This window comes from Cyprinus carpio, chromosome A4 (assembly GCF_018340385.1).
Source record: "Cyprinus carpio isolate SPL01 chromosome A4, ASM1834038v1, whole genome shotgun sequence".
Lineage (NCBI taxonomy): Eukaryota > Metazoa > Chordata > Actinopteri > Cypriniformes > Cyprinidae > Cyprinus > Cyprinus carpio.
The window spans coordinates 22586941-22614360 of record NC_056575.1 but is presented as its reverse complement, the minus strand read 5'-3'; the positions used below and the strand labels follow the sequence as shown (position 1 = coordinate 22614360).

The window sequence follows — 27420 nt, the reverse complement described above, 5'->3', positions numbered from 1 at the left end:
TCAGAAGGCTGCGCCGCGCTGTGATTCGGCTGAAGAAAGGTTTGTGTTTTCAGCATTGACGGTGTTTAAATCGATACAGAGCGTTCAGTCTATTTTATTGTTTTTACAAGCGCTGTTAAATGAATTAAATTTAATTGAATGTAACGTTTTAGTGATTTATCTAGCGTTAATGCACATTATTTTTGTGAGTAAAGCGCATCCACACGAGTAACAGAAAAGGTTCGTGTCATTTCAGCTCCTTATACCGTGAATCAGTTCATCATAAACTCAAATTCGGTCACTGGCGAGTAGTGATGGAGAAATTGAGTTTAACATAACATAACATAAAAAAAAAAAAAAATCGTATTGAATGAATTGATTTGCTAATTGTTTCAGTGATTCGAATCTCCGCACGCTGACGTCACATGCTGATTAAAACAGTGTAAATGCAACGAGAACAACAACAAAAACTAATTACAAATGTTTTTATGGGGGTCTAATGAGAGTTTAATGCAACCAACTAATCATTAAATACAAAATGTAAATCAAATACCTAGTTATGGATTTTCAGTATAAATTGTTATTTAATTAATTTGTAGTGCTAGTTTTGAGTGTTTTTAATCAGGCCATAAACTCTCACTGTGACTGCGACTCCCTTACTAGTGTGTTGACTACTGGACTAGGGAGCTGATTGAGATGCACAGATGTAGAACTTTGTATTTATTCTTAGTTCATTTTTCCTCATTTTAAACAGGATAAAGTGTCCAAACACAGAAAAACTGAGAGCAACTAAGATCCACGTGACACACTATTATAGAGATGGCGTTTATTAAAGAGGAGAGTGAAGATGTGAAGATTGAAGAAACATTCAGAGTCAAACAAGAAGATACTGAAGAACAAACAAAGATTGTGCTTATTAAAGAGGAGAGTAAAGACATGAGTAATGAAGAAGCTTTCGGAGTTCAACATGAAGATACTGAGGAACAAACAGAGATGGTGTTTATTAAAGAGGAGAGTGAAGACACAAGTAATGAAGCTTTTGGATTCCAACATGAAGATACTGAGACACAAACAGAGATGGTGTTTATTAAAGAGGAGAGTGAAGACACAAGTAATGAAGCTTTCGGATTCCAAAATGAAGATACTGAGACACAAACAGAGATGGTGATTATTAAAGAGGAGAGTGAAGACATGAGTAATGAAGAAGCTTTCGGAGTCCAACGTGAAGATACTGAGGAACAAACAGGTTGGTTTTGAAAGCTGAACTCATTTGATTCTTATTGAAATGTCCAGCTCTACAGAAATGTCACATGAGTGTCGTGGCCAGCAGACACAAAATAGATGATTTCAGCTGAATGTGTGACTCAAATGGTTCATTATTAAAAAATCCCCACAAGTAAATGAAAAACCATTCTGTGTCTGATTTTATATTGCTCGAGTTACTGCTTCTGTCTACATTTGCTCTTTCTTTGAAGATCTTTGATGAGCAAATAAATGGCCAGCAGACACAAAATAGATGATTTCAGCTGAATGTGTGTGACTCAAATGGTTCACCAATGAAAACATCTGTTGTGACTTTCACTTTTAAACTACGTTTAGCAGCAACACGTATACTTTATCCCAGATTAAATTAATTAGATGCAATATTTCCCAAATACACAGACATTTTGCACATTTTTTTAATCAAATAACAAATGTTTTTCATTCAGTACCTTATTGCATAATATAGAGCATGTGAACATACACAAATAATGTTCAACCTTAAGCATATACTGTATACATACCAAAAAATTGGACTCTAGATTTATTTTTTAGCACTTTTATTGTGTGGAACTAGGGATGTCAACGATTAATCGATGATCGATTAATTGTTGATAAGAGATGCAATCGATTAAAGCTGTCGATGGTCGGTTAACTGATTTAATGTTGGGTTGCGTTCGGCTCATGCGCACTCAACACGTGTGAGCGGCTGTGAGTGACGGTGACGGTATATAAATGTATCAACATTCATTCACAATGTACAAATTAAGCTTTTAATGTGATTTAAACTTTAAAAGTACATTAAAATAGAAACAACATTAAAGTTCTTCAACATGGAAAGCAATAGAAATGTAGGCTAGTAACTAAGTCATTTCACCAGATAATTGTTTCATGTCGTGCGCTTTGCAGGACATAGGACAGAAAGACTATCCTATACAGGTGCTGGTCATATAATTAGAATATCATCAAAAAGTTGATTTATTTCACTAATTCCATTCAAAAAGTGAAACTTGTATATTATATTTATTCATTACACACAGACTGATATATTTCAAATGTTTATTTCTTTTAATTTTTATGTTTATTTGATGTTTATAACTGACAACTAGGGTTCAATATTGAAGACACCTGGTGCTGGTCTAATCAGTTAATTAACTCAAAACACCTGCAAAGCCTTTAAATGGTCTCTCAGTCTAGTTCTGTAGGCTACACAGTCATGGGGAAGACTGCTGAATTGACAGTTGTCCAAAAGACGACCATTGACACCTTGCACAAGGAGGGCAAGACACAAAAGGTCATTGCAAAAGAGGCTGGCTGTTCACAGAGCTCTGTGTCCAAGCACATTAATAGAGAGGCGAAGGGAAGGAAAAGATGTGATAGAAAAAAAGTCTACAAGCAGTAGGGATAACCGCATCCTGGAGAGGATTGTGAAATAAAACCCATTCAAAAATGTGGGGGAGATTCACAAAGAGTGGACTCCAGCTGGAGTCAGTGCTTCAAGAACCACTACGCACAGACATATGCAAGACATGGGTTTCAGCTGTCACATTCCTTGTGTCAAGCCACTCTTAAACCAACAGACAGCTTCAGAAGCGTCTCGCTTCAAAAAGGACTGGACTGCTGCTGAGTGGATCCAAAGTTATGTGCTCTGATGAAAGTAAATTTTGCATTTCCTTTGGATATCAGGGACCCAGAGTCTGCAGGAAGAGAGGAGAGGCACACAATCCACGTTTCTTGAGGTCCAGTGTAAAGTTTCCACAGTCAGTGATGGTTTGGGGTGCCATGTCATCCGCTGGTGTTGGTCCACTGTGTTTTCTGAGGTCCAAGGTCAACGCAGCCGTATACCAGGAAGTTTTAGAGCACTTCATGCTTCCTGCTGCTGACCAACTTTATGGAGATTTCATTTTCCAACAGGGCTTGGCCCCAGCACACAGTGCCAAAGCTTCCAGTACCCAGTTTAAGGACCATGGTATCCCTGTTCTTAATTGGCCAGCAAACTCGCCTGACCTTAACCACATAGAAATCTATGGTGTATTGTGAAGAGGGAAGAAGCGATATGCCAGACCCAACAATGCAGAAGAGCTGAAGGACACTATCAGAGCAACCTGGGCTCTCATAACACCTGAGCAGTGCCACAGACTGATCTACTCCATGCCACTCCGCACTGCTGCAGTTTTTCAGGCAAAATAGCCCCAACTAAGTATTGAGTGCTGTACATGCTCATACTTTTCATTTTTATACTTTTTAGTTGGCCAAGATTTCTAAAAACCCTTTCTTTGTATTGGTCTTAAGTTATATTCTAATTTTCTGAGATACTGAATTTGGGATTTTCCTTAGTTGTCAGTTATAATCATGAAAATTAAAAGAAATAAACATTTGAAATATATCAGTCTGTGTGTAATGAATGAATATAATATACAAGTTTCACTTTTTGAATGGAATTAGTGAAATAAGTCAACTTTTTGATGATATTCTAATTATATGACCAGCACCTGTAGATGCGAATGCGTGTAAATTACAAGCCTAGTTTACATTATAAATAATAGTTTAACATTCAGTTACATTGCGAATATGGAAACATTTGGATTTGTGCCAAATGAGACATGAACAATAACCTCCAAATAAATCTAGCCAAAGCCATGCTCACTCGTCCTCATATGCACACATGCATGCATGCACTGTCACAATCTAATGCACTGTATGCCAGATTTTTAAAACAAATAGGCCTACCGTAACGCAAAAATTCAAAATCTGACATTTTCCAGAACAGAATCCAAAAGGATCAAATGAATGTGAGCAACATTGTGTTTTGCTGCAGCAGCGCCAATGGAAGCGGTTCACTTGCTGCGCAGCACAGCTACACGCACACCAAAGTTATGTTTGGGATAATTTTATTTTAAATGCCTTAATGTCAGTTGAAAACATTGCAATTGTGTTTTAAAATACAACAACGAGCACCACAAAACCATTTAAAGAGGCGCGTTCAACGGTCTCCATGCCAGGATAGAAAACAGTCAACAAAGTAAAATGATCTCAAACGTATGGCGCGCTCTCTTCATTTTATCAAATGATCATAATCACGTCTATTCATTTTATAATCCTGCTACTAGCATTTTATTCAGACTAAAACCCCTTTAATTCAAGTGAGAAAGTGTTTTTTGTGTGTGTGTGTGTGTTAGGGGTGGAACAGTTCAATTTTTTCACATTTTCTGAATGGTTCAGTATGTGCTATGTTTATGGAAAAACTATACTTTCTATTAAAAAAAATTTTAACTACAAGCAACAGCACAATTAAAAACAATAGAGTAAAGATACAAATAAAATAAACCGTGATTTTCAGGGTTTTTTAGGTAGGTCTTTAGTGTTTAGGTACAGAAATTGAATAAAGTAATTGAATATAAAACAGCATTGCATGTTGGACTGTATAAATTAAAGATGATTCTTTGTTAAAGTTACAAAAGCTTTTCAATCAAGAGCAGTGAGTGATTTATTTGTTGTTGCTGTTCGAATAATATAAAGACTGTCACTTTAAGATAATGCACTGATCCAGTGCACTGATACTTTAGGCCAACGTTCAGCCGCCAATGTCTGCTGTAGGATACTTACCAAGACGGGCATTTTGACAATATTTGTGTGAATTTGTCCATTTAAACAACACAATACTTAAGAGAAAGCTTAATATTTGCGCGAGTTCTGAGGCACGAGTTTGCGGTTGAGGGCACACACAAATCTTCTCACTGCACATGCAAGCTTGCATTCTTTGGCTATTAAATGTTTAAACTGGCAAAACTTAAATGAGTATAGTTTGAACACAAATATCAACGTGTGCTGTTCAGGTCTCACGCGCGCTATCAGCACCCGGGTGATGGCGGAATAAATGAGCATACTGCATTCGCATTAAACAAGAGTTGATGGTTTGTCCAAGGTTTTATTTGTTGTTGTTTTTTTCATCGCTGTTGCACATCCTGTCTGCAAGGCTGCAATAGACGCATTTTGCAGCGTTAAGGTTAACGATTAATCAATTAATTGATTGTTAATTTAAACGATGATCGATCATGGAAATGATCGAAATTTGACATCCCTAATTGTCGTAGTTGATATTATGGCTTGGTATATGGTCAGACACTTGCATGTGTCATTATATTATTAACATTTTACCAAAATGAAGCTGAAGTGGAGTTACGAGGTTTTTAACCATTGAATGTTGGACATCTGTGTGTTATGTCCGTCTGTTACATATCTATCCTTATTTATCGAGTAAACAAAAGATTACAAACCGGTAAAGGCTGTTATTTTAAAAGCCCAAGAAATGGTGCCTGAGGCATCCAGACAACGCTTCAGATATTATACTAAGCTGCCAAGTCAAACTTACACTGAGTTTGCACATGAAAAGGAAATACTTTTTGATTGTTGGTGTGTATCACAGAAAGCAGAAAATAAAGATCAAATTAGACAACTGATTCTCATTGAAGACTTCAAGAATTGCTTGCCTACTGCTTTAAGTACATACATCAACGAGCAGAAAGCAGACACCCTTCAAAAAGCTGCCACTTTGGCTGATGACTTTGTTTTAATGCACAAAGTCATGTACAGAGAAAAACCCAGAGAAAAAGTTCCTATGCCGTCGGCGTAAGCACCTCGAAATTCATTAAGTAATATGCGTACTAGTCCGCCTGACAAAGCCTGTTTTTGTTGTAAAACAACAGGACTTCTGATTGCAAACTGTCCGGTCCTCAAAAAAGTCAAATACAAAACCTGTCGGTATAGCATCAGTTGACTTAAGGTCGAAGCCCGCTGACGATGATGCAACTGGTTATGGACAGTCATTTAACCTGGAAGGAGTACTGCCCTTGTCCGGGGAAACTGCCACTGGTAGCGCAGTAATCGTCCGAGGTTTTGAAATGGCGGTTATGGAGGTGCCGTTACACAAAATTCACCTGGAGTCAGACTTGGTGTCAGGAGACGTGGTTGTTGGTGTTCGACCATCTCTTCCAGTTCCTGGCATAACATTCATATTAGGTAATGATTTAGCTGGTGGTAATGTGTGGTGTTGCTGAAATATCTTGCCTAAAGTGGTTCCCGTTCCAGTAGTGTCGACCACAGATGAGTGCGAAAAGGATTTTCCTGATGTTTTCTCTGCATGTGTAGTTACACGCTCTATATCGAAGTTGAATAGTCTCGCCTCAAAAGAACTAGATTTGGCTGATACTTTCCTTGCGACTGAAAGCAAAATGCTTACTGTGTCCTCGAATGGAAAAATCAGATTTGTCTCGAAAGAAAGAAGATTTTAAAAGCTTAGATGTTCCGTTAATGCGCAATGAATTAATTGAAGCACAAAAATCGGATTCTTCTCTCGCCCAGTTGTTCGAAACAATTGAACCAGAGAAAGATATTCAGAATTCATCTCAGGGTTACTTTCTCAAAAAGCGTGACAAAAACATTTGACTGAATTTTGCAACATTTTTACTGGCCCAGTCTTAAGAAAGACGTAAAACAGTATTGTCAATCTTGTCACGTGTGTCAAGGGGTTGGTAAGCCCAACCAAACTATCCAACCTGCTCCACTATAACCCATCCCTACGGTGGGTGAACCTTTTGAGCACATTTTACTGGACTGTGTAGGGCCGCTTCCGCGATCAAAGGCTGGTCACTGCTATCTTTTGACTATAATGTGCGCCGCTGCACGTTTACCAGAAGCGGTTCCTTTACGTTCTATTAATGCAAGAGCGATTGTCAAGGCACTCGTTAAATTCTTCACTCTTTTTGGGTTACCAGAAATAAAGCAAAGCTACCAGTGAACAAATTTCACTTCTCGTACCTTTTCTCGGCTGCTTAAAAAGCACAGGGGCTATTTTTGGGGATTTCCGCCTGGATTTGGCCTACCCAAATTCAAAAGCTTCCCATACCCACATGCAGTGGTGTACATACAAAAGTTTGGTGTCATTTTACAGGAAACCCTTTGAAATTACATAAAACACTGTTGAAAGTGATAAAAATGATTTTATATGTTGTCTGTGTTATAATAAATATAAAAAATGGATTGGTTTCCAGGACATGTGAACTAATAGAGGAAAAGGGAAATTTGTCTCTATCATAATCTATGCAAAAGTTATTCTATTCTAACTGAAGGGAGGAATAATACCCTTACAATTTCCGCCTGCCCAAATTTGAAGTCTCCCCATACTCACATACAGTGGAATAAATGCAATATCTTTATAACTTTTTACAGAAAACCCTTTGAAGTTACATAAAAAGCTGCTGTTTGTGACAAATATTATTTGTTGTTTATCATATGATGAACTACCTCAATACAAGGCGCTTTTTGTGTGTTCTAAACACTGTCTTTGAAAGCAGATACTTCAGGTCCTGTGTGCTCTAACAAACTGCAGACAGTTCTGTTTTTTGTCCAGACTTCTGGAGTTTAGACACATCAGTTACCTTGAGTGTCCCTCAGGTCTTATTTTGGAGTTTTGACAGCTCACTGTGAAGAATATAGCTGTTCACAACAGCAATGTCAATGAAATGAAAGAAGAACCTTTTATACCATTTCCTCGTTTTGTGGAGCACATTGTAATATCAAATGAGTGCGTCCGAGAGGTCAACACCACCCACGTACTTGTTGTACTCCATAACTGCTACTGGAACAGGAACCGGGTCCCTTCTCCAGCCACCCTCTGCAGTCTTTACCCGATGGTTTACAGTGTCACCATTGTACGATATGTGAATCATGAAACACATGGTGAACTCCCTGGTGTCTTTCCATTTCACAAAAAGGAGCTTCCCATTTCTGATCCAACAAATTTCCCCTCTTTTGGCCATTCTGCTGAGATCATTGACAAGCGTGGCCTGTTTGGGCGTATGGTGCCACATGCCTGGGTGTGCATCAGCAGCAAATCAGAAAAGAGGGTCGGGCTGGTATAAAATTTTCCATAAAAATGTGATAGCCCTGTCTAAGACGATTCAAATCCAGAAGTTGCATCACAGATTCATAGCGCAAGCCTTTCCCTGTTTCTGAAGAGGACTTTCCTTCATAAACATAAAAGTTCCAAGTGCAAATAGAAACCTCAAGGACAAACAACTTGTAGCCGCATTTGGTGGGCTTGTCCTTCATATATTGTTTCAGTCCAATCCTGGCTTTTGAAGAAACCATACGCTCGTCCACTGATAGCTGCTTTCGTGGATGAAAATATGCCTTGCAAACGGAAACAATGTCAGTATTCACCTTATTCCGCCCCGCCCACTTTTAATACTTCGCATTTCCGCCTTTTGTCATCCGACTTCCGCTAAACTGATACGGCACGTCCGGTACCTAGTTCAGTAGTTGTACGATTGTTTATAGCTTGCTATAACTGTGGCGAAATGACAAAAAACGTTAATACCTTAAATGTTATAAATTGGAAGCACGATGAAAATTTCTTAAGACTATCAAATGGTCTCAAATTGTCCCATCCACCGTCGCTGTTAACGTGGGTAATGTTAGAACGAACGTGCATCCAGCCAGTCGAGCAGTCTAAACCTCTCAGCGTGGGTGCTGGTTAGTTTTTTTGTGCTGTTAACATTCACTAAGTTATAAATGTTTAAAAGTATATTAACGTGTTTGTGACATACACAGCTGCTGACTTGATGACCATCATCAGACTAAGTATTTTGTCTAATCTCTTAATTGTACAGTGGAGTAAGGTGAGTGAACATTTATAAATTACACATTAGACAAGGAGGAGGCTGAACCTTGGAAGTGAAAAACGCCTTATATTCAGGTGTTTATTATTATAAGGCAGATTTTCTTTTACAGATAAAATGAGCCAAAAAAGATTGTATATCACTTATAAAAGATCAAATACAAAATGAATAGTTATTAAGATTGATGTGGTTTGGAATTGGTAAAATATACCAAAAAATATTATCAGAAAATCAACTTGCCTAGTAATTCTGCACAGTGTATATGCAAAATGTAAGGTAAAGGTAAGATTTGGTAGGTGTACACTGAGTGTAACATTAAGTCTAATCAATGAATAATGTAGGTAAACGTAAAGTGTGTTTATAATTAATTATTATGAATTAATATTGTAGGTAAACGCAGGGGTTAAAGTGGAAAAAAATCCTGAGCCTGAACGCTATATCCGATTTTCTGACGACCCGCTTACATCATCTTTAAAGGACCCGTATCCGATTTTTGCATTTACACTATACCACTGCTGAAACTACCCAACGTAGACGGTTGACCCGGGAAAAGGAAGTAAAAACAGCACGAAAATACAATGGATGCAGATGCAAAATAAAATTATACAGTGTTTTGCTTTCCACAATATTTTGAAAAAGTCAAAAAAAAAATCAGCAAAACATTGGTCTCGTACGGCGGAGAAAAAAGCGCGCTTAAACCGTGCCTCCCCATATCTCGTGGAAAATTCTTCAAAACGGATTTATTTCTAGCTGTCTCTTCACCCAAAGACTAAAAACCTCCGCATTTTCACTGTGTGTATCCTTCGTCTTCCATGTAATAAGTGATAAGTTTCTGAGTTGACGTCACAAGACGTACCTCGCATTTACTGAATAATAAAAAGATTTTCTGCTTACAGGCAAGATGAACTTGATCGCTTTGTATTAAGTAAGCAGGCTGAATGATCTGAGAATCGGAATCCATGCGGTTTTTTCCTGGATATTAGGTCATATGGGGTGGGATGTAGGAAGGGTGAACATGAGTGAAGACTGGAACTGAATGCTTTGAAATGTAAATAAGTTGTTTTAAATCAGTTGTGTTAAACAAGCTGACAGAACTGTGATTTGTGTTTTAGTTCTGTACATGTACCCATACAATCATTGTGTTGTATTATAACCTTTTATTTTAAGTATCACGCTTGAATTTGTTGTCGTTTTGGCCTTTCAGGAAGGAACCTGACCACTCACCTGTTAATTTGTCCCATGAGGGAATTAACTCGGACTGTATTCCTTCAAATCAGAGGTTAATACAAATAAACACTAAGATTTTAAATAAGTTGTTCTAAATCAGTTTTATTCACGAATGTTTTCAGGTTCAGCAAAATAACTATTTATTATAAGTTGTCGCATAAAAACTTTGTGAACAGGGGCATGTCGTTTCCCCTCAAACGGCTTTTTGCATCCTGGTGCCATCGTGGCAAAGTAATTAAAACAATTGACTAGCAAGTGATCATGATTTGATGGAATCATAAATTGGGGGACAAAATGATAAATCTCAAAAACCTTTGGATTGGCTAAGTGTATAAACACTGACTTATTCAGATCAGGATCCTCTCCTTCAATGAAGGCTGCCTCACACATTGAATCATTGCCAGTCGATCTAACTCTTCCAAAACTGCTTCTGGCCCAATAAAAACCTTCTTTTGGGGCTCTTTTCCCTTTTTAGAAGTCATTTTCAGAGTTCCAAACGAGTCCGTGCACGCTGCTGTGTCCACTTTCTGCTAATGTGTGTCATCTGGATTGATGGATGTTTTAACATTTGTCCAAATTTTTGAATATCATTACAGTACTTTGTGTTTTGCACATGCAAGTAATAGCAAGGGATTATTAATTGTAAATTAAGTGTAAATAACTTACAAACAGTGTCACGTGGGTTTCTGGGTCCATGACAGACCTTTAAAAATGAAAGGAATATTTTGATGATGTCATTTTTGAGTTTAAGATAACATCCAGCATAACATTTCCAGTGCCTATCATCCTGAGAGTCAGGGTGCACTGGAGAGGTACCACCAAACATTGAAATCGATGATACGTGCTTATTGCTTTGAACTTGTCCGAGATTGGGAAGAGGGAATACCATGGTTACTTTTCGCTTCACGTGAAGTAGTGCAAGAATCAATGGGATTTAGCCCTGCAGAGCTGGTTTTTGGCCATAGACCACAGGGACCATTAACCATGTTGAATGAGAAATGGCTTGGTGATGTTAAACAGACATCTTTTCCCGAGTATGTGACCAAATTTTGCACACGTCTGTACGAGGTACGTGAAATGGCAAGAAAAAACGTTGAAAAGGCACAAAGTAAAATGAAGTCTTGGTTTGACAAGAAGGCTAAAAAAAGAAGTTTTGTTGCGGGTGACAAAGTTTTGGTCCTGTTGCCGGTGTCTGGGGGATCGCTCCAAGCTCGATATAGTGGTCTTTAAGAAATTAAGACGAAGTTATCAGATCGTGATTGTTATTTATACTCCTGAACGCCATCAACACACCAGGATTTGTCACGTTAATATGCTAAAAGCTTATAACGAGAGAAGAAAAATCACAGCAAAACTGCCGATTCAGACCCTGGTCCAGTTTTCCTCTAGTTGCCAGCATAAGTCCCGCAACTGCTTCCAGCGTCACAACAGTATTTATACCGCTCAGCTCATAAGGAGCACAGGTGAATGAAATTGGCACCTAATGAAGAAAGACACATAACAAAACTTATGGCCACTAGGGGGCAGCGGTAATTAGTACAAGCCATTACTTGAGAAATGAAATAAAATTTCATGCATATGTAACACCGTCATTAGATCGGCCGCATCTGAGTCAGGTGCATCACTGGCTATGTTCACACTGCACTTGAGAAATGAAATAAAATTTCATGCATATGTAACACCGTCATCGATTATTTATTTCCTCTTTATTTATTTTATTTATTTTTTTTTTGCATGGAATCTGACCTTTTTCATTTTGATTTGTGCCACTTCAATATGTGCTCTGACCTTTTCTGAATCCATTCAGATTTATTTTTTTGTTTTGGAATGCACAAACCGCAGTGTGCTACTTAACATGTCGGTCATGTCGGATTTCATGCAGTTTTTACGTCACTCTAGATTGATATTCGTCATACTTCCATGCTGACAGGAGACACATCATAGATTTTACATACCCAAAGCTATCAATCAGTGGAAGTGTGATGTGTCAGAACTCATGTGTATTACAGTGACAAGCAAAACATGAGGGCTTGTATCATAAAAGTTTCAAAACTCTGCTTTCTTTTGTCACATCCTTGTCTTTATTTTTTTTATATTGCCTGTGCATAATTTCGCCGGGTTCAGCACGAACTAACATGGCGGAACCCATTACCCGCTATTATGAAGGTTTAAACTACCCAAGTACATTTACTATCAGGTATTTGAGAATCTGAATATTAGACATTTCATAATATAGTGAACAGGTCAGTGAATATTTTGAATAAAAAAGTAAAAAAATATATAAAAGTGATGCTTGTCATTCAGCGCTTTTGTGGCTGCGGTGTGTCACATGAAAAACATGATGCATCTCCATGGAAACAGTAAAGCGTGATGTGGTTTGATTCCAGGCTGCGACACAAGTCAGATTGAGCAGTGGACTTATCTAGTTCCAGTGGTTTTGTGCTGATGGTTGTCGCGGTGACGAGGTCTTCACAGAGAATCTGTCTCTGGGGCTCATCTAGTTGTACTGGTCTCCTCTGACATTCAAGGCTGTAGAGGTCCTCTCTAGGTGTTGATCCACCATCTGGACTGGATCCAGGTGACTGCAGGGACCATTTGATCTGGATAGAGACTGGATCCACAGACTGGTGGCTACAGTGATCTCGGAATAAGAATAAAACAGGCTAATATCAGAATTATAGAATAGAATTATGAATGCAAATGTACTATTTTACAGATAAATTTTTTTGAGAAGTTATGTACAGTCCTGAGATGTTATGTGTTGTTCAGCTGGAATATGGCCTGGGGAGAAAAAGCTGTTTTTGTGTCTGACTCTTTTGGTGCACAGTGCTCTGTAGCACCGGCCAGAAGGCAACAATTCAAAGGGGAAGTGTGCTGGGTGTGGGGGTCCAGAGTGATTCTCTTAGCCCTTTTCCTCACTCTGGAGGTGTAAAATTCTTGGAGGTTGGGGAGGGGGGCACCAATAATTCTCTCAGCTGTCCTGACTGTCCATTGTAGTCTCCTGATGTCTGATTTCGTAGCTGAGCCAAACCAGACATTTATAGATGAACACAGGATAGACTCAATGACGGCCAAGTAGAACTGGGTGAGCAGGCAAATATTACATTGTGACCATGGAAACATTTAAATTAATGCCGAATTAATAAGGTACGTGATCGAGCTCTTAAATGTAAATTAAGCCATGCGTTGCATTGTTCTGCTGTGTGGTTTGGTCACTCAAATTTCTGTGAATTTAATATTAATAACAAGACATTTGTTCCGTTTATTTTGGAATGCCGTATAAATGTGTGAATCACGCATTTATATGTAGATGTCACTTCCAAAATTATGCAGCATGTAACTGGCCATCAATCTTCATCAAGCAGCATGAAAAACAATACTTTAATTCAGTGGATTATAGCTATATTTCCAAAACTTTCCAGTGTGTAATTGACCATCAGTTCTCTTGGCAGTATGAAAAACAATACTTTTATTAATAGTGTTTCACTTACGTCGTGACATTGTTTGTTAATGAGAGGATTCGCAAAACAAAAACTCTTGACATTTTCAGAGGTGAGTGGATTTTAACTTAAACTCCTCTGATTGGCCATTGCATTCAAGAGCTCAACAAACATGTCTGTGATTGGCTAAATTTCTCACCGCTGCAAAAACACTATAAATAAGAACTTTTTTTTTTTTGCGATATCTAAAGCTCAAATGCAAAAATGCAATGGAGCGTTTGCTAAATCGGTTTTGCCAATAATATTTTATCATTACAGTATCAACTGTACTACTAACTAATGCTTTTGTTTCGTTGTTTTTTCCCCACCCAAGTTTTATTTTTCTTAAACAAAAAATTATTTGATCAAACACTAATTGGCAGACCCTGCTGTACTGCTGCAGACTCCCAGTTGAACACTCTTGTCCTAAAGAAAGTAAATAGTTAGAAATATGGTGAAGCGCAGCGGTTCTCAACTCTGGCCCTCAAGGTCCAGGGGTGTGTTTATGTGGTGGCCAAGTATACCCCTACCAGATATCTTGCGATAGGCTTGTTTTTAGGAAATTTCTAACTGCACCTGGCAGTGGTGGATCCTGACATGTGTAGGCAGCTGCCTTTCTTCTCCTCTTTATACTTAATTTTGGGCAGTTTCTATAGCGTGATATGACAAATATTGAGAGTGCATGAAGTTACGTGTCTCCACTCGCAAGCGGATTTTCCTCACACAAAACTGGACGTGTGCTTTTAAATATACATTGTTCTTTTATGAATTGTCTCTGCTCTCGTTCAGATATTGCGAGTACAGGCTCAAACCTCTTCTTTGCATCACTGATGACCAGAAGAGCTTTTTTTCTAATTCAGGTGAGGAGTAGGCTTATCTCACAAAATGGAAGCAAGCTGATTATAATCCGCCTTCTCTAGTTATTTATTTTATTAATAGCCTACTTATTTTAGTTAAGTGCTTGCCTTTGTATTTTGTTGTTTTTGTATGCAATAAAAACATATCAACCAGTTTCCAGAAATAATCACTGAGGGTGCTTCTGAAATTAGTGAGGGTGCTCTCTTAATGCACATTTTCACATATTTTGTCCTGTCTATTGCTATGGTTATCACTATGTCAATCACTGCTACTTCGAGAGCGAATCCCAAATAAATATGTCATTCCCGAAACTTTGCAATGTGTGTGTGAAACAAAGTTCTACTTTTTAAATGGATTATAGACTACAAATCTAGCAAAGAGTGCTCATAACCACTAAAAAGCTATCACTCTTTGTTTAGTGAGTGTATACACGATGTACTGTATTATATAACACACATCGTGCCGCAAACTCTGAATAAACCCCACCCATATGATCTAAATTTCATGTTGATGTTTTGATATCTGTTGACCTGTGCTATTAAACTGCTGTTAACTTTTCTTTGTTTTTCACCTTAGACCTAATAAAACTGAAAGAGGAGAAAGTAGTACTTAAAGAAAATGAAGAGGAAGATCAATATGACAAGCATGATTTTATAACAGGAGAAAAATCTTTTTGTTGCTCTCAGACTGAAAAGACTTCCACACGAAAAAGAGCAAGTTATTTTAATTGCATGCGGTTTGGAAAGAGTTTCACTCAACAAGGAAACCCTAAAGACCACATAAGAATTCACACTGGAAATAAGACTTTCACATGCGAACAATGTGGAAAAAGTTTCAATCAAAAAGGAAACTTCAACAAGCACATGAGAGTTCACACTGGAGAGAAGCCTTTCACATGCCCTCAGTGTGGACACAGTTTTGCTCAAAAAGCACACCTTACTGTTCATATGAGACTTCACACTAGAGAGAACCTTTACACATGCCCTCAGTGTGGAAAGAGTTATGCTCAACAAGGAAACCTTAAAGTCCACATAAGAATTCACACTGGAGAGGATCCTTACTCTTGTCCTCAGTGTGGAAAAAGTTTCAGTCAACATGCATACCTCAAAATCCACATGAAAATACACAACGGAGAGAGGCCCTTTTCCTGCCAGCTGTGTGGAAAAAGCTTCACTCGTAATATAGGTCTTAAAAGGCACATGACTATTCACACTGGCGAAAAGCCTTACACATGCCCTCAGTGTGGAAAAAGCTTCTGTCAGCATGGAAACCTTACAGTCCACATGAGAATTCACAATGGAGAGAGTCCCTTCACGTGCCAGCAGTGTGGACAAAGTTTCAATCATAAAGTTAGCCTTAACAGGCACTTTAAAACTCACACTGGAGAAAAGCGTTAGAGATGCCAAAAGAGTGGAGAGTGTGCTTTGCCCCTCATGTAGAATTTTCCATGAATTTACACTGGAGAGAACTTTCACCTGCCAACAGTGTAAAAATGTTTAAACTGAAAGGGAAACCTTAAGTAACACATGACAGTTGCCTCGAAAGAACCATTTTAAATGTCATTAATGTGGGTTATTTTTTTACAGACAAGTAGAACATCTGTAAAGTTGCTTTTACACTTCATATTAACATGCAATCAGGACACAGCATGTTTACACTTGGCAACATCAAGTGACTTCTCTATCTGGATAACCAATTCCAGCTCAATATTTAAATAATCTTACACCGGACGCGAGTGGCATGGTGCGATGAAATACTTTAGAAACCATTAAATTCTAATCAGTGATGCCATCTACACTGGATGTGGTGTGGCACGACACGACACGTCAAATCCCCGACAGTAAACTGTTGCTTCGTTCTGTTTTATGATGTACTGACACAAAGTTAAAATGATTTGCAACAGGCACTTTATTGCATCTAGTGTAGACAGATTCACGCTGTTGTGGTGCGGCACAACATCTGTTATGACCGGTGTAGACAGTGTTAAGTGTACGAATCTCACTAACGCTCCACGGCCTGGTGTCCTCAATCTTTCTTCTGGCAGTTCGGTAGGGGGGCGGGGTTTTGCGTGACGTCTACCTGCGAATGCAGACACGATGGCTGGATTTACATTACACTGAGATCCAATCACAATGCTTCATCGAATACCTCTGGACCAGGACACACTGATCAGATTTTGATCAGAAGCATATGTACATTTGTCTTTTCAATGTGTATGTGGACAACATCCAGATACGGGTCACATGTTAATGCCAAGTGTAGTAAATGCAGCCACTGACACAGGTACTGAACTGAATTGTATCAAAACTGAAGTGATTCTAACTGAATAACCACATTTTGTCTTTCGTAGAATTTTTTTTTTTTTTAACCTGAATTGGCCTTAGGGTTTTTTTCTTAGCTCTTTAAAAGTTGACTAACTTGACTTGTCGTGGAAATTCCTAAAACTAATCTGACTTCACTATTGACAATTCAAACAACCACCTTTTGTCAATATAACTGTGTTGTCAAAAGTATAATCATCGGTACCAAGAGCATTTTGAGTGCTGTTGAGCTGAGTCTTAAATATCTGTTATTGGCCATTGTGTTCACGCATTTAACAGATATGTCTGTGATTTGGCTACAGTGACCATCGCTTCAAAATCATTGTAAATACACATCTTAATAATCAAATACGCATGCTCTTTACTGAATGTTTACACAGATACACATGGGAGTGTTTTAAAGCAGGCGTCTATTAGTGGATCTGTCTGTGAGCAGATATGTTATTCAGTCTAACGTGAAGTTAAAAGCAGTTTAAATATAAAAAATTAAGTAAACCTATTTTTATTATTAATTAAAAATTTTCGTGATACAATCGGTGGACAAAAAGAAATAGCTAAAAAGTAACAGTAATAAAAATAAAAAGCATGACAAGTAAAAATGGAAGTAGTAAAATAAATATATAAATACATACTATCAGCAGATAACAATGGAAAATTAGGAAATACTAAGACAAACAAAGTTATGTCCACTTAAAACTGATTTCTAAATATCAGTGTAAAAGTAAATCTATAAGTTTGAATGAAAAGGGTTAAACAGACAATTTAAGATTTTGCTAATTTTGTATTTATGATAAAAAGGGCTTCCAGATTTTGGAGAATGATTTGTTGGGCCAGTGAAGAGAATTGATTAATGAAAATATATTTTAATGAAATATAAGGCACCTTTAATCCACCGAGACTGTGATGGAAGATGGGAGTTTTTCCAATTATTTAAGCAAAATTCTTTGTCTGACCAGCAATTTGAGAAAAGCAATAAAATTAGTAAAAAAGCCGGGTATAAAATAATCATCAGGCAGGAAACCAAACAGTTCAATGAGGGGTAAGGGTTGAATATTTGAAGAGGAAATAACTGAGAGAGAATTGAAAAAGACAACCAAAATGAGAAGGCAGGGCAAGACCAAAACATGTATTAGAGTGGCAGGACCAGAATGGCATCATCACATTCTGGGTCAATGGCAGGATTAATATGGGCCAGTCTATTTTTAGACGAATGTGCTCTGTCGACAACTATACATTATATCACTCCATGATGAACACAAATAGAAAAGGAATAAACCAGATTGAGAAGTTCTGCCCAAGTGAGTCGAAAGATGTAGACTGAAAAGAGAAGACTGCACTGTACAACTTTGAAATGGACCCCCTTTGACATGAATTGACACTTAGAATCCTATCTACCGCTGAGGGTGAAGGTTTTCCTGGAAATTTAGGAATTTGTTTTTGTATGAGATCTCAAACCTGTAAATAATACTAAAAAGAATTTTTAGGAACGTTAAGAGAATAAATTAACTGTGAGAAAGGCACAAAAATATCATCAATATAGAAGTCTGCAAAAGAGACAAGACCACCCTTCTAAAAGGCAAATGCTCCAACCATGGTTATCATCAATATAGAAGTCTGCAAAAGAGACAAGACCGGGTTTATATCTTAAAGCTATAATCACTTACATATTTTTGGAATATTTCACTGCAAATAGTGCAGTGGAGAGACAGCGGAGTGCAGACAAGGAGGAGAGCTCGATGCAGAGCTAAGATGGGTCAATCTCAGACCCATCTGCATGAAACCAATGGAGCATAGACCACATATTTGCTGTCCAATAATAAAATAAAAATTTGTTAAGTCCAAGGCCACTCAAATGTTTAAGTTTTTATAGGATACTTTTGCGAATCTTTGGAACTTTACTATTCCAAATAAACTGAGAAATCGAACTGTTAAGAGTGTGAAAAAAAAGATTTGGGATGAAAACTGGGAGGCATGGAAAAACCTATAATAATTTAGGAAGTTCATTCATTTTAATCCAATTAATTCTTCCAGCAAAAGACAAGGGCAGGAGAGATCAATGCTTAAAATCTTAAGCTAAATTATTAATCAGTGGAGTGAAGTTATCATCAAATAAATCGGAAAGTTTTTTTGTCACACATATGCCTAAATATTTAAAGTTATATAGTGATGCTTTAAAGGGCAATCTGTGCAGTGGATACAGTAGAATTTAATGTGGGGAAGTCGTGGTCTAATGGTTAGAGAGTCGGACTCATAACCCCAAGGTTGTGGGTTTGAGTCTCGTACCGACAGGAATTGTAGGTGGGGGAGTGAATGTACAGCACTCTCTCTCACTTTCAATACCACGACTGAGGTGCCCTTGAGCAAGGCACAAAACCCCCAACTGCTTCCCGGGTGCCGCAGCAAAAATGGCTGCCCACTGTTCTGTGTGCACTTAGGATGGGATAAATGCAGAGCACAAATTCCGAGTATGGATCACCATACTTGGCCACGTCACTTTCACTTTTCACTTTTATAGGCATTAGTTCACTCTTGTGTAGATTCGATGTATAGCCTGATATGAGACCAAATTGCGTAAATAGGTTTTAACACTGTTGGTATTGAGTTGTCCGGTCAGAAACTTGATGGCCTATTTTCAACACCGAACTGGCACATCTTGACTGAAGTTCAGATAAGTAGACTGGAAGTCTTTTCTGTGGCAAGTTTATTGCAGTGAGTAAAATACAAGATTATTTCCCCCCAAAGAAAGGCCTTATATGACTTCCATATTGTCAATGCTGAGACATCAGGAGTTATATTGGTAGAAATAAAAGTTAAATATGGATATTTATCATTTTAAACTCTGAGACTGAAAACACTAAGGTGACCGAGTAATGTATCTACCAGGTAATTTTGTTTTTACGAGTTATGTTGGTTAGTAAGAAGTCACAATGGAGTAATATGAACAGGAATTGACTGAAGAAAGTAATTTATTATCAAAAAGAAGATAATCCGTGAAAAGGATTGTTATAACGGTGATAAAAAATGCTTTGTACTTTTGGTTAAAAAAGCAACGTCAGAAACTGAGAACTGCTCCAAAAAAAGATGTATGATTTAGAAGATTTAGACTGAGCAGGAGACCGGGTTGATGAGCGGCTTAAAACCGGATCCATCCAGAAGTTCAGATCACCATCTAAAATCAGCTGGCTGGTATCTAACTCGGGAAAGGAAAATAAAAATCTCTGAAAGAAAGCATCATTGTCCCAATTAGGGCCATATACACTCACAGCCCACTTTATTAGGTACACCTGTTCAATTGCTTGGTAACACAAATTGCTATTCAGCCAATCACATGGCAGCAACTTAATGCATTTAGGCATCTAGATGTGGTGAAGACGACTTGCTGAAGTTCAAACCGAGCATCAGAATGGGGAAGAAAGGGGATTTAAGTAACTTTGAACGTGGAATGTTTGTTGGTGCCAGACGGGCTAGTCTGAGTCTTTCAAAAACCGCTGATCTACTGGGATTTTCACGCACAACCATCTCTAGGGTTTAAAGAGAAAGGTCCAAAAAAGGAGAAAATATCCAGTGAGAGGCAGTTGTGTGGACAAAAATGCCTTGTTGATGTCAGAGGAGAATGGGAAGACTGGTTAGAGAAGAAAGAAAGGCAACAGTAACTCAAATAAACACTCGTTACAACCAAGGTATGCAGAATACCATCTCTGAACGCACAACACATCGAACCCTGAAGCAGATGGGTTACAGCAGCAGAAGACCACACCGGGTGCCGCTCCTGTCAGCTAAGAACAGGAAACGGAGTCTACAATTGGCACAGGCTCACCAAATTTGGATAATAGAAGATTGGAAAAACATTGCCTGGTCTGATGAGTCTTGATTTCTGCTGCAACTTTCATATGGTTCAGGCTGGCGGTGGTGGTGTAATGATGTTGGGGATATTTTCCTGGCACACTTTGGGTCACTTGGTACCAATTGAGCACCGCCACAGCCTCACTGAGTATTGTTGCTGACCATGTCCATTGCTTTATGATTACGGTGTACCCATCTTCTGATGGCTACTTCCAGCAGGATAATGCACCATGTCACAAAGCTCAGATTATCTCGGACTGGTTTTTTGAACATGACAATTAGTTCACTTTACTCAAATGGCCTCCACAGTCACCAGATCTTAATCCAGTAGAACAGCTTTGGGATGTGGTGTAATGGGAGAGCCCCATTATGGATGTACAGCCGAAAAATCTGCAGCAATTGTGTGATGCTATCATGTTAATATGGATCAAAATCTCTGAGGAATGTTTCCAACACCTTGTTGAATCTATACCATGAAGAATTAAGGCAGTTCTGAACCCAGTACTAGCAAGGTGTACCTAATAAAGTGGCCAGTGAGTGTATATTAGCCAGAGTTAAAAAGGTACCCCACATAGTTGGCCAGTGACAATGATGGCCATTAGGGTCTGAGATTACATCACAGACAGAAAAAGGCACAGATTTGTGAATAAGAACAGCAACTCCCTTGGAATTACTGGAAAAAAAGTGATAAACTTACCCACCTATCCCATGCAAATTTTAAGATCTGCAGGTTGAAGATTAGTTTCCTGGAGTAAAGTAATTTTAGTGTTTAGACATTTTAGATAATTAAAAATCTTATTACACTTCAATCTAGAGTTCAGCCCTTTAACACTCCAGGAGGTGTGCCTTATAACACCACTAGAAGTATGCATGTTTTGGAGGTATCTGACTTGTATTACAGAAAAGTTAAAGTACTTCCTGTTGTAAATCAGGAAGTGTGATGCGCAGCTTTGCTTTGAACCTAGAACCATATTTTGTGTGCAACTTTTTAAATGTCAGGGCAGTAGTTCTCAAAGATGCAAATTGTGTGACCTTGGTTTAACGCTAAGTTTAACGACAAGTTTACGCTTTCTCCATGCCTCAAGAACTACTACGTCTTTTACCTGGAAAATGGTGAAAATGTAAAATGACTGGTCACAGTTTCTGGGCTGGGTTTGGCCTGAGTGCAAGGCTTTGATGGGCCCTGTCCAATTCAGGAGGTGAAGAGAGAATTTGAGATCCCAAACTTCGAATAGGAGCTTGGAGAAAAACAAGGTAGGATGCAGACCTTCAGTAGACTCCGGTAGACCCACCAGTCGAATATTCTGCCATCTGCTTTGCCCCTCAAGGTCAGCAACTTTAGTTTTCAGACATTCATTATCTCTCTATAGTGATGAACACTAAAGGTCTCTGCACACTGAGTCAGAAATTTTCTGTAATTCATTTTTTGAATCAGAAATTTTTTTGTATTCAAAATCCTAAAAGTTTGTCACGCACAGAAACCATGCACACCGAGTCTGATGTGTATTAATTAATTTTGTGAAAAAACAGGTGGGATCACCTGCAATGCAGAGGGCTTTACGGGTGAGATGGGTTCCATAAATGTCCTGGAGGGAGGGAAGGGAGACACCAACGATCTTCTCAGCTGCTCTCACTATGCGTTGAAGTGACTTCAGGATGTGTCAGGATGTGTTGCAGGTGCCATACCACACAGTGATGCAGCTGGACCAGTTTGTGAATGAGCTGTTGAATGCTTAACTGAAGTCTATGAAACAGCATTTTGACATATGAGTCTTTTTTCTCCAGATGTGTGTGTGCTGAGTGGAGGATAGTGGCTATGACAGCATCACCTGGTCACCAGGAGGAGTCTTTTGTGCAGTGGTGCTGTTTTGTGCCTCAAAGCAAGCAAAGAAGGCGTTCAGCAGGGAGATGGTGCTGACACAGGTCTGCGGTGGGGGCTTGTAGTCCGTAATAGTCTGTATACCCTGCCACAGGCTCAGAGTGTCTCTGCTGTTGCTGAAACGATGGGCTATCCTCCTGGAGTACTGTCTCTTAGCCTCTCTGATGACAGTCTCTGAGTACTCTTGGATGTCTGGGGTGTTATTGTATATGGCAGCCTGCTTAAACATATTCCAGTCAGTGGTGTAAAAACAGTCTTGAAGAGCGTGTGATGACCCTTCCGGCCACACTTGTATCTGTTTGTGAACTGGTTTGGCGACTTTAACGAGCGGTCTGTATGCAGGCATTAGCATGACAGGGATGTGGTCTGAGGGACCGAGGTGGGGGAGAGCCTTGTAAGCTCCTCTCTGGGTGATGTAAATAAAGTCCAGAGTGTTGTTAACCCGTGATGGAAAGTTTATGTGTTGGTGTATTTTTTGGAACACACTCTTTAAATCTGCGTGGTTGAAATCCCCGGCCAAGATGAAAAAAACATCAGGATGGGCTGTCTGCTGCTCACTGATGTGCTGGTACAGTTCATTCAGTGCCTCACTCCTGTTGTTGTTGTTGGAGCTCGGAGGTATGTATACAGCAACAAACAGTATGGTTGTATATTCCCTCAATAGATAGAACAGCCGGCACTTAATAATCATAAACTCCACCAGGGGTGAGCAGTGTTTGCAGACCACAACAGCATCGTGGCACCATGCCTCATTGATGTAAACACAAAGCCCGCCGCTGGGGGTTTTACCTTCCGCGACGAGAGCTCTGTCTGCTCGATAGCTTGTCAGCTGATCGAGCTGAATAGCGCAGTCTGGAATGCTGTCGCTGAGCCATGTTTCCGTGGACACAAAAACACAACAGTCTCTTACAGTCCTCTGAGTCGAGCGTAGTAATCTGATGTAATCCAATTTATTGTCCAAATAGCGTACGTTAGCCAGTACGATGGTGGGGATAGCTGGCTTGTGTGGGTTAGCCTAGCCCGGATACCTCTGCGTTTATCCATCTTCTGCTTCCTCTCACGCCGCTTGTGGCGCCTCTGCTGTGGGCGAGATGCAGTAGTAGGGGTCGGTGATGGTGAAGGCCTCTGTAGCAGACCGAGATCCTGCAGCTCTTCAGTGTGCGTGGAGTTTAACTCTTAAAAAGTGGTTCTGCCGACATCGAGCAGAAACTCACGACTGTATGCGCGCTTAAAGACAGGTAGACGTGATGAAGACATACAAAAATACTGCGGCTCAAAAAACACAAAAACACCGTTCTGATTGGCGAGAGAGAAGCCGCAGCATGTGCACGCGCCGCCATCTTGTCGTGATCCTAAAATGATACTGAAATAGTACTGTCAGGATATACTAAAAACGTGCAGTGAAGATTTAGCGCTGAAAAGGCGTGGACAGTTATTTTTGTGCTCGATCTCATTGAATATGCATTTGTAGGAGTTTCCCTTTCAGACACAAAGAGTATTAAAATGAATCCCAACATAATTTACTAACGTTTGCGCTAGTCAAATGACTGGTATTTGTGCCATTATTTAACACTCCAAAAAAGCATGTAAGGCAGATATTAATTCCCTAATTTTTCAATTACAAAGTGAAATCCCACAACAAATAGAATGATCTGCATCTAATAGTATCAAACTCCACCAGCAATGAGCAGTAACTAGAGACTAGCACTTAGTTCTTGCAGCATTTCATGTTGAAGTAAACACACAAGCCAGATGATGTTAGATGTCAAATATTAAGCTCATGTTAATATTATGTTTTGGTAAGTTTGTTAAATAATAAAAAAGGCTTTTAAATCTAAATGTTTTAGTCTTAACATATCTGTGTAATAAATTTTATGTTGAATCAAATAAAATATATACATTTCTAAAGCTACTTGTATTGTCTGTTGCTTTTCTGTTGTAACAGTAATGACTTTCAACAGTTTTTGAGGGGTAATTTCAAAATTGATGTGTGAATAATTTGCAATTTCATTTGATTAATCAATCAACATCATGTAATTATTTTGATTAAACATTTTAACATCTCTTTTAGTAGCCTAGTGCGTACAGGATCTAGAATAATTGTTGCTGGTTTTGATGCATTAATGCTTTTATGTTGGTTTTGATGACTGTTGCTTTGTGCCATTAAAACGTGGTTAACATGTATTTGCTTTTGTTTTCCTTTAGAACTGAATCAGCTAAAAGAGAAGAGTCATGAACTGAAGGAAATAGAAGTAAAAAATCCATTTGAGAAACATGATTTCATAACTGGAGAAATAAATTGCTCAAATACAAAAAAGACTTCACCTTTCACCTGTCAACTGTGTGGAGAAATCTTTGCTCGAAAAACAAACCTTAAAGTCCACATAAAAAGACATACTGGAGAAAAGCCTTTCACCTGCAAAGAGTGTGAGAAAAGTTTCACTCACAAAGCAAGTCTTAAAGTCCACATGAGGAATCACACTGGAGAAAAGCCTTACACCTGTGAGCAGTGTGGAGAAAGTTTTAAACGTAAAGGAAACCTTAATTACCACATGAAAATTCACACTAGTGAGAGCCCTTACAACTGCCAGCAACGTGGAAAGAGTTTTGATCAACAAGGAAACCATAAAGTACACATGAAATTTCACACTGGAGAGAAGCCTTTCATCTGCCAACAGTGTGGAAAGAGTTTTGATCAACAAGGAAACCTTAAAGTCCACATGAGAGTTCACACTGGAGAAAAGCCTTACACCTGCCAACAATGTGGAAAAAGTTTCACTCAAAAAGGAACATTTAATGTTCACATGAGAATTCACACTGGAAAGAGCTCTTTCCCCTGCAGTCTCTGTGGGAGGAACTTCACACGAAAGAACAATGTTAAGACTCACATGAGAATTCACACCGGAGAGAAACCTTACACTTGTAAACAGTGTGGAAAGAGTTTTACACATAAAGGACACATAAATACCCACATGAGAGTCCACACTACAGAGAAGCCATTCGCATGCGATCAGTGTGGAAAGAGTTTCAAATGTAAAATGCACCTTAATAATCACATGAGGATTCACACTGGTGAGGACTTTTATATGCCATCAGCGTGAAAGGAGTTTCACAGAAAAGAAACACCTTAAGAATCATGTAAAAAATTCTCATAGTGGATAATGTGCCATCATTGTGGACAGAGTTGCACAAACATTGGAAAACTTATGGATAGGTAATTCACACGCACATTTTAAATCTCTCTCGATAATTAATTTTAACTAAGTTATTAATTAATAACTAAATGCTACAATTCATTAATTTAAAAAAAGTGATCTTACCACACTACTTCATTTCTGTGTTTGATATAAAGTGAGTAGAATGCTACATCTAACGAGCCGTAAAAGATGAAAAATATTTTTACACTTCTTGGCCTGTGTGTTTTGTATAATGTTTTTAGAATGCTACATCTAACGAGCCGTAAAAGATGAAAAATATTTTTAGCTGTAGTTTTCTTATGTAAATATAATCACAAAAGCATGCTGATACAAACTTTTACTAAGGAATAGACAGAAGTGTTATAGCTAAGAGTAAGGGCGGGGTTGAACTTGTTGCTATGGATGATGTCAGCATACTTACTAACTATGCACACAGTGATTGGCTGATAGTCTCTCTGTCAGAGATTATTCATAGAAATACTGTAGAGCGCAATATTATGTTGCCATATTCAAATAAAGGTTACACAATAACATGTTAATTAGCCATGTAAATAAAAACCTGGTTTTTTTTAAAATGCAGGCTAATGTGATTAATAAACCTTGACCTTCATTCGACAACACTAAGTCAACACTTCTTGGGGCTGCCCTTCACTAAACATTTTATCTTACCAACTAGAGTTCGTTCATTTTCTAGCATTAGTCGACTATTAGCTGCTAACTTTTTATTAATAAAACCTAAATCACATAAGAGCCTTGCTGCCTACAAAGTTTTAATAAGAAAGTGCAGACAAGAAGTCTTAATATAAGAGTAATGAACTTGTTGTTGGGGAAAACAGCTTGTACACTGCATTAACGGTTTTAATTTATTGTAATGTAGTAATTTATTGTTACACTAGTGATTTTCGGTTTTTCCCTTTCAGAGATGAAGTCTGCATGGACAAGTGACATCTCTGTAGCACCTATGAGCGCAATAATGTGCAACCTATGTTGCCATAATGTCGAAAATATTTGTTTTTAAAATAAAATTGTTACTTGCCACATTTAAATAAAGATTTTAAAATGCAGGCTAAGTGTCACTAATAAACCTTGACGTTGACCTCGTAAACAATTAGTCAATATCATAGACTGTAAAAAAAAATGGACGTAGTGTCCGTGACGTCACCCATAGACTCCTCAATTGCGGTTTTGAAGCTCAAAGTGTGCAGTAAAAGTTTTTTAGCTAAGAGTTTTTCTTTCAAAACCTACTTCACAAAGCTGCTGAGAACAAACTTTTACTAAGGAATAGACAGAAGTCTTAAGCTAAGAGTAAGGGCGGGGTTGAACTCGTTGCTATGGATGATGTCAGCATGCGTACTAACTATGCACACAGTGATTGGCTGATTGTCTCTGTCAGAGATTTATTCATAGAAATATTGTAGAGCGCAATATTATGTTGCCATATTTAAATAAAGGTTTTAAAATAAAAATGTTAATTGCCACATTTAAATAAAGATTTTAAAATGCAGGCTAAGTGTCACTAATAAACCTTGACGTTGACCTCGTAAACAATCAGTCAATATGCATTAGGGTTGCCCTAGACTAAAAATTTTTCTGGCCGACTAGAAGTCGTTCATTTTAAGCATTAGTCGACTATTAGTCGCACTTTTATTAATAAACCATATAAATCATAATAATGAGCCTTTAATTGATTAGTCAATA

General features: G+C 38.4%; 1 protein-coding gene across 2 annotated transcripts; it reads left to right on the top strand.

The window, feature by feature from the left end:
• Positions 1-25934, top strand: LOC109105764 (gastrula zinc finger protein XlCGF57.1-like). 2 transcript variants are annotated; one of them, XM_019119036.2, is made up of 3 exons: positions 1-219; positions 734-1225; positions 24731-25934. In XM_019119036.2, the coding sequence occupies exons 2-3, from the start codon at positions 799-801 to the stop codon at positions 25624-25626; spliced, it is 1323 nt and encodes a 440-aa protein (XP_018974581.2). In that variant the 5' UTR covers positions 1-219; positions 734-798; the 3' UTR covers positions 25627-25934. The 2 variants fall into 2 exon arrangements, with proteins under 2 accessions (XP_018974581.2, XP_042600059.1); XM_042744125.1 differs by lacking the exon at positions 24731-25934 and adding an exon at positions 15059-18393.
• Positions 25935-27420: the final 1486 nt, after the last annotated feature.

Bases quoted from the DNA above. Each gene is read 5' to 3' on its own strand.
- LOC109105764 (XM_019119036.2), top strand. From the start codon at position 799: ATGGCGTTTATTAAAGAGGAGAGTGAAGATGTGAAGATTGAAGAAACA. The intron at 1,226-24,730 runs GTTGGTTTTGAA...GTTTTCCTTTAG, and splicing joins AGATACTGAGGAACAAACAG to AACTGAATCAGCTAAAAGAG.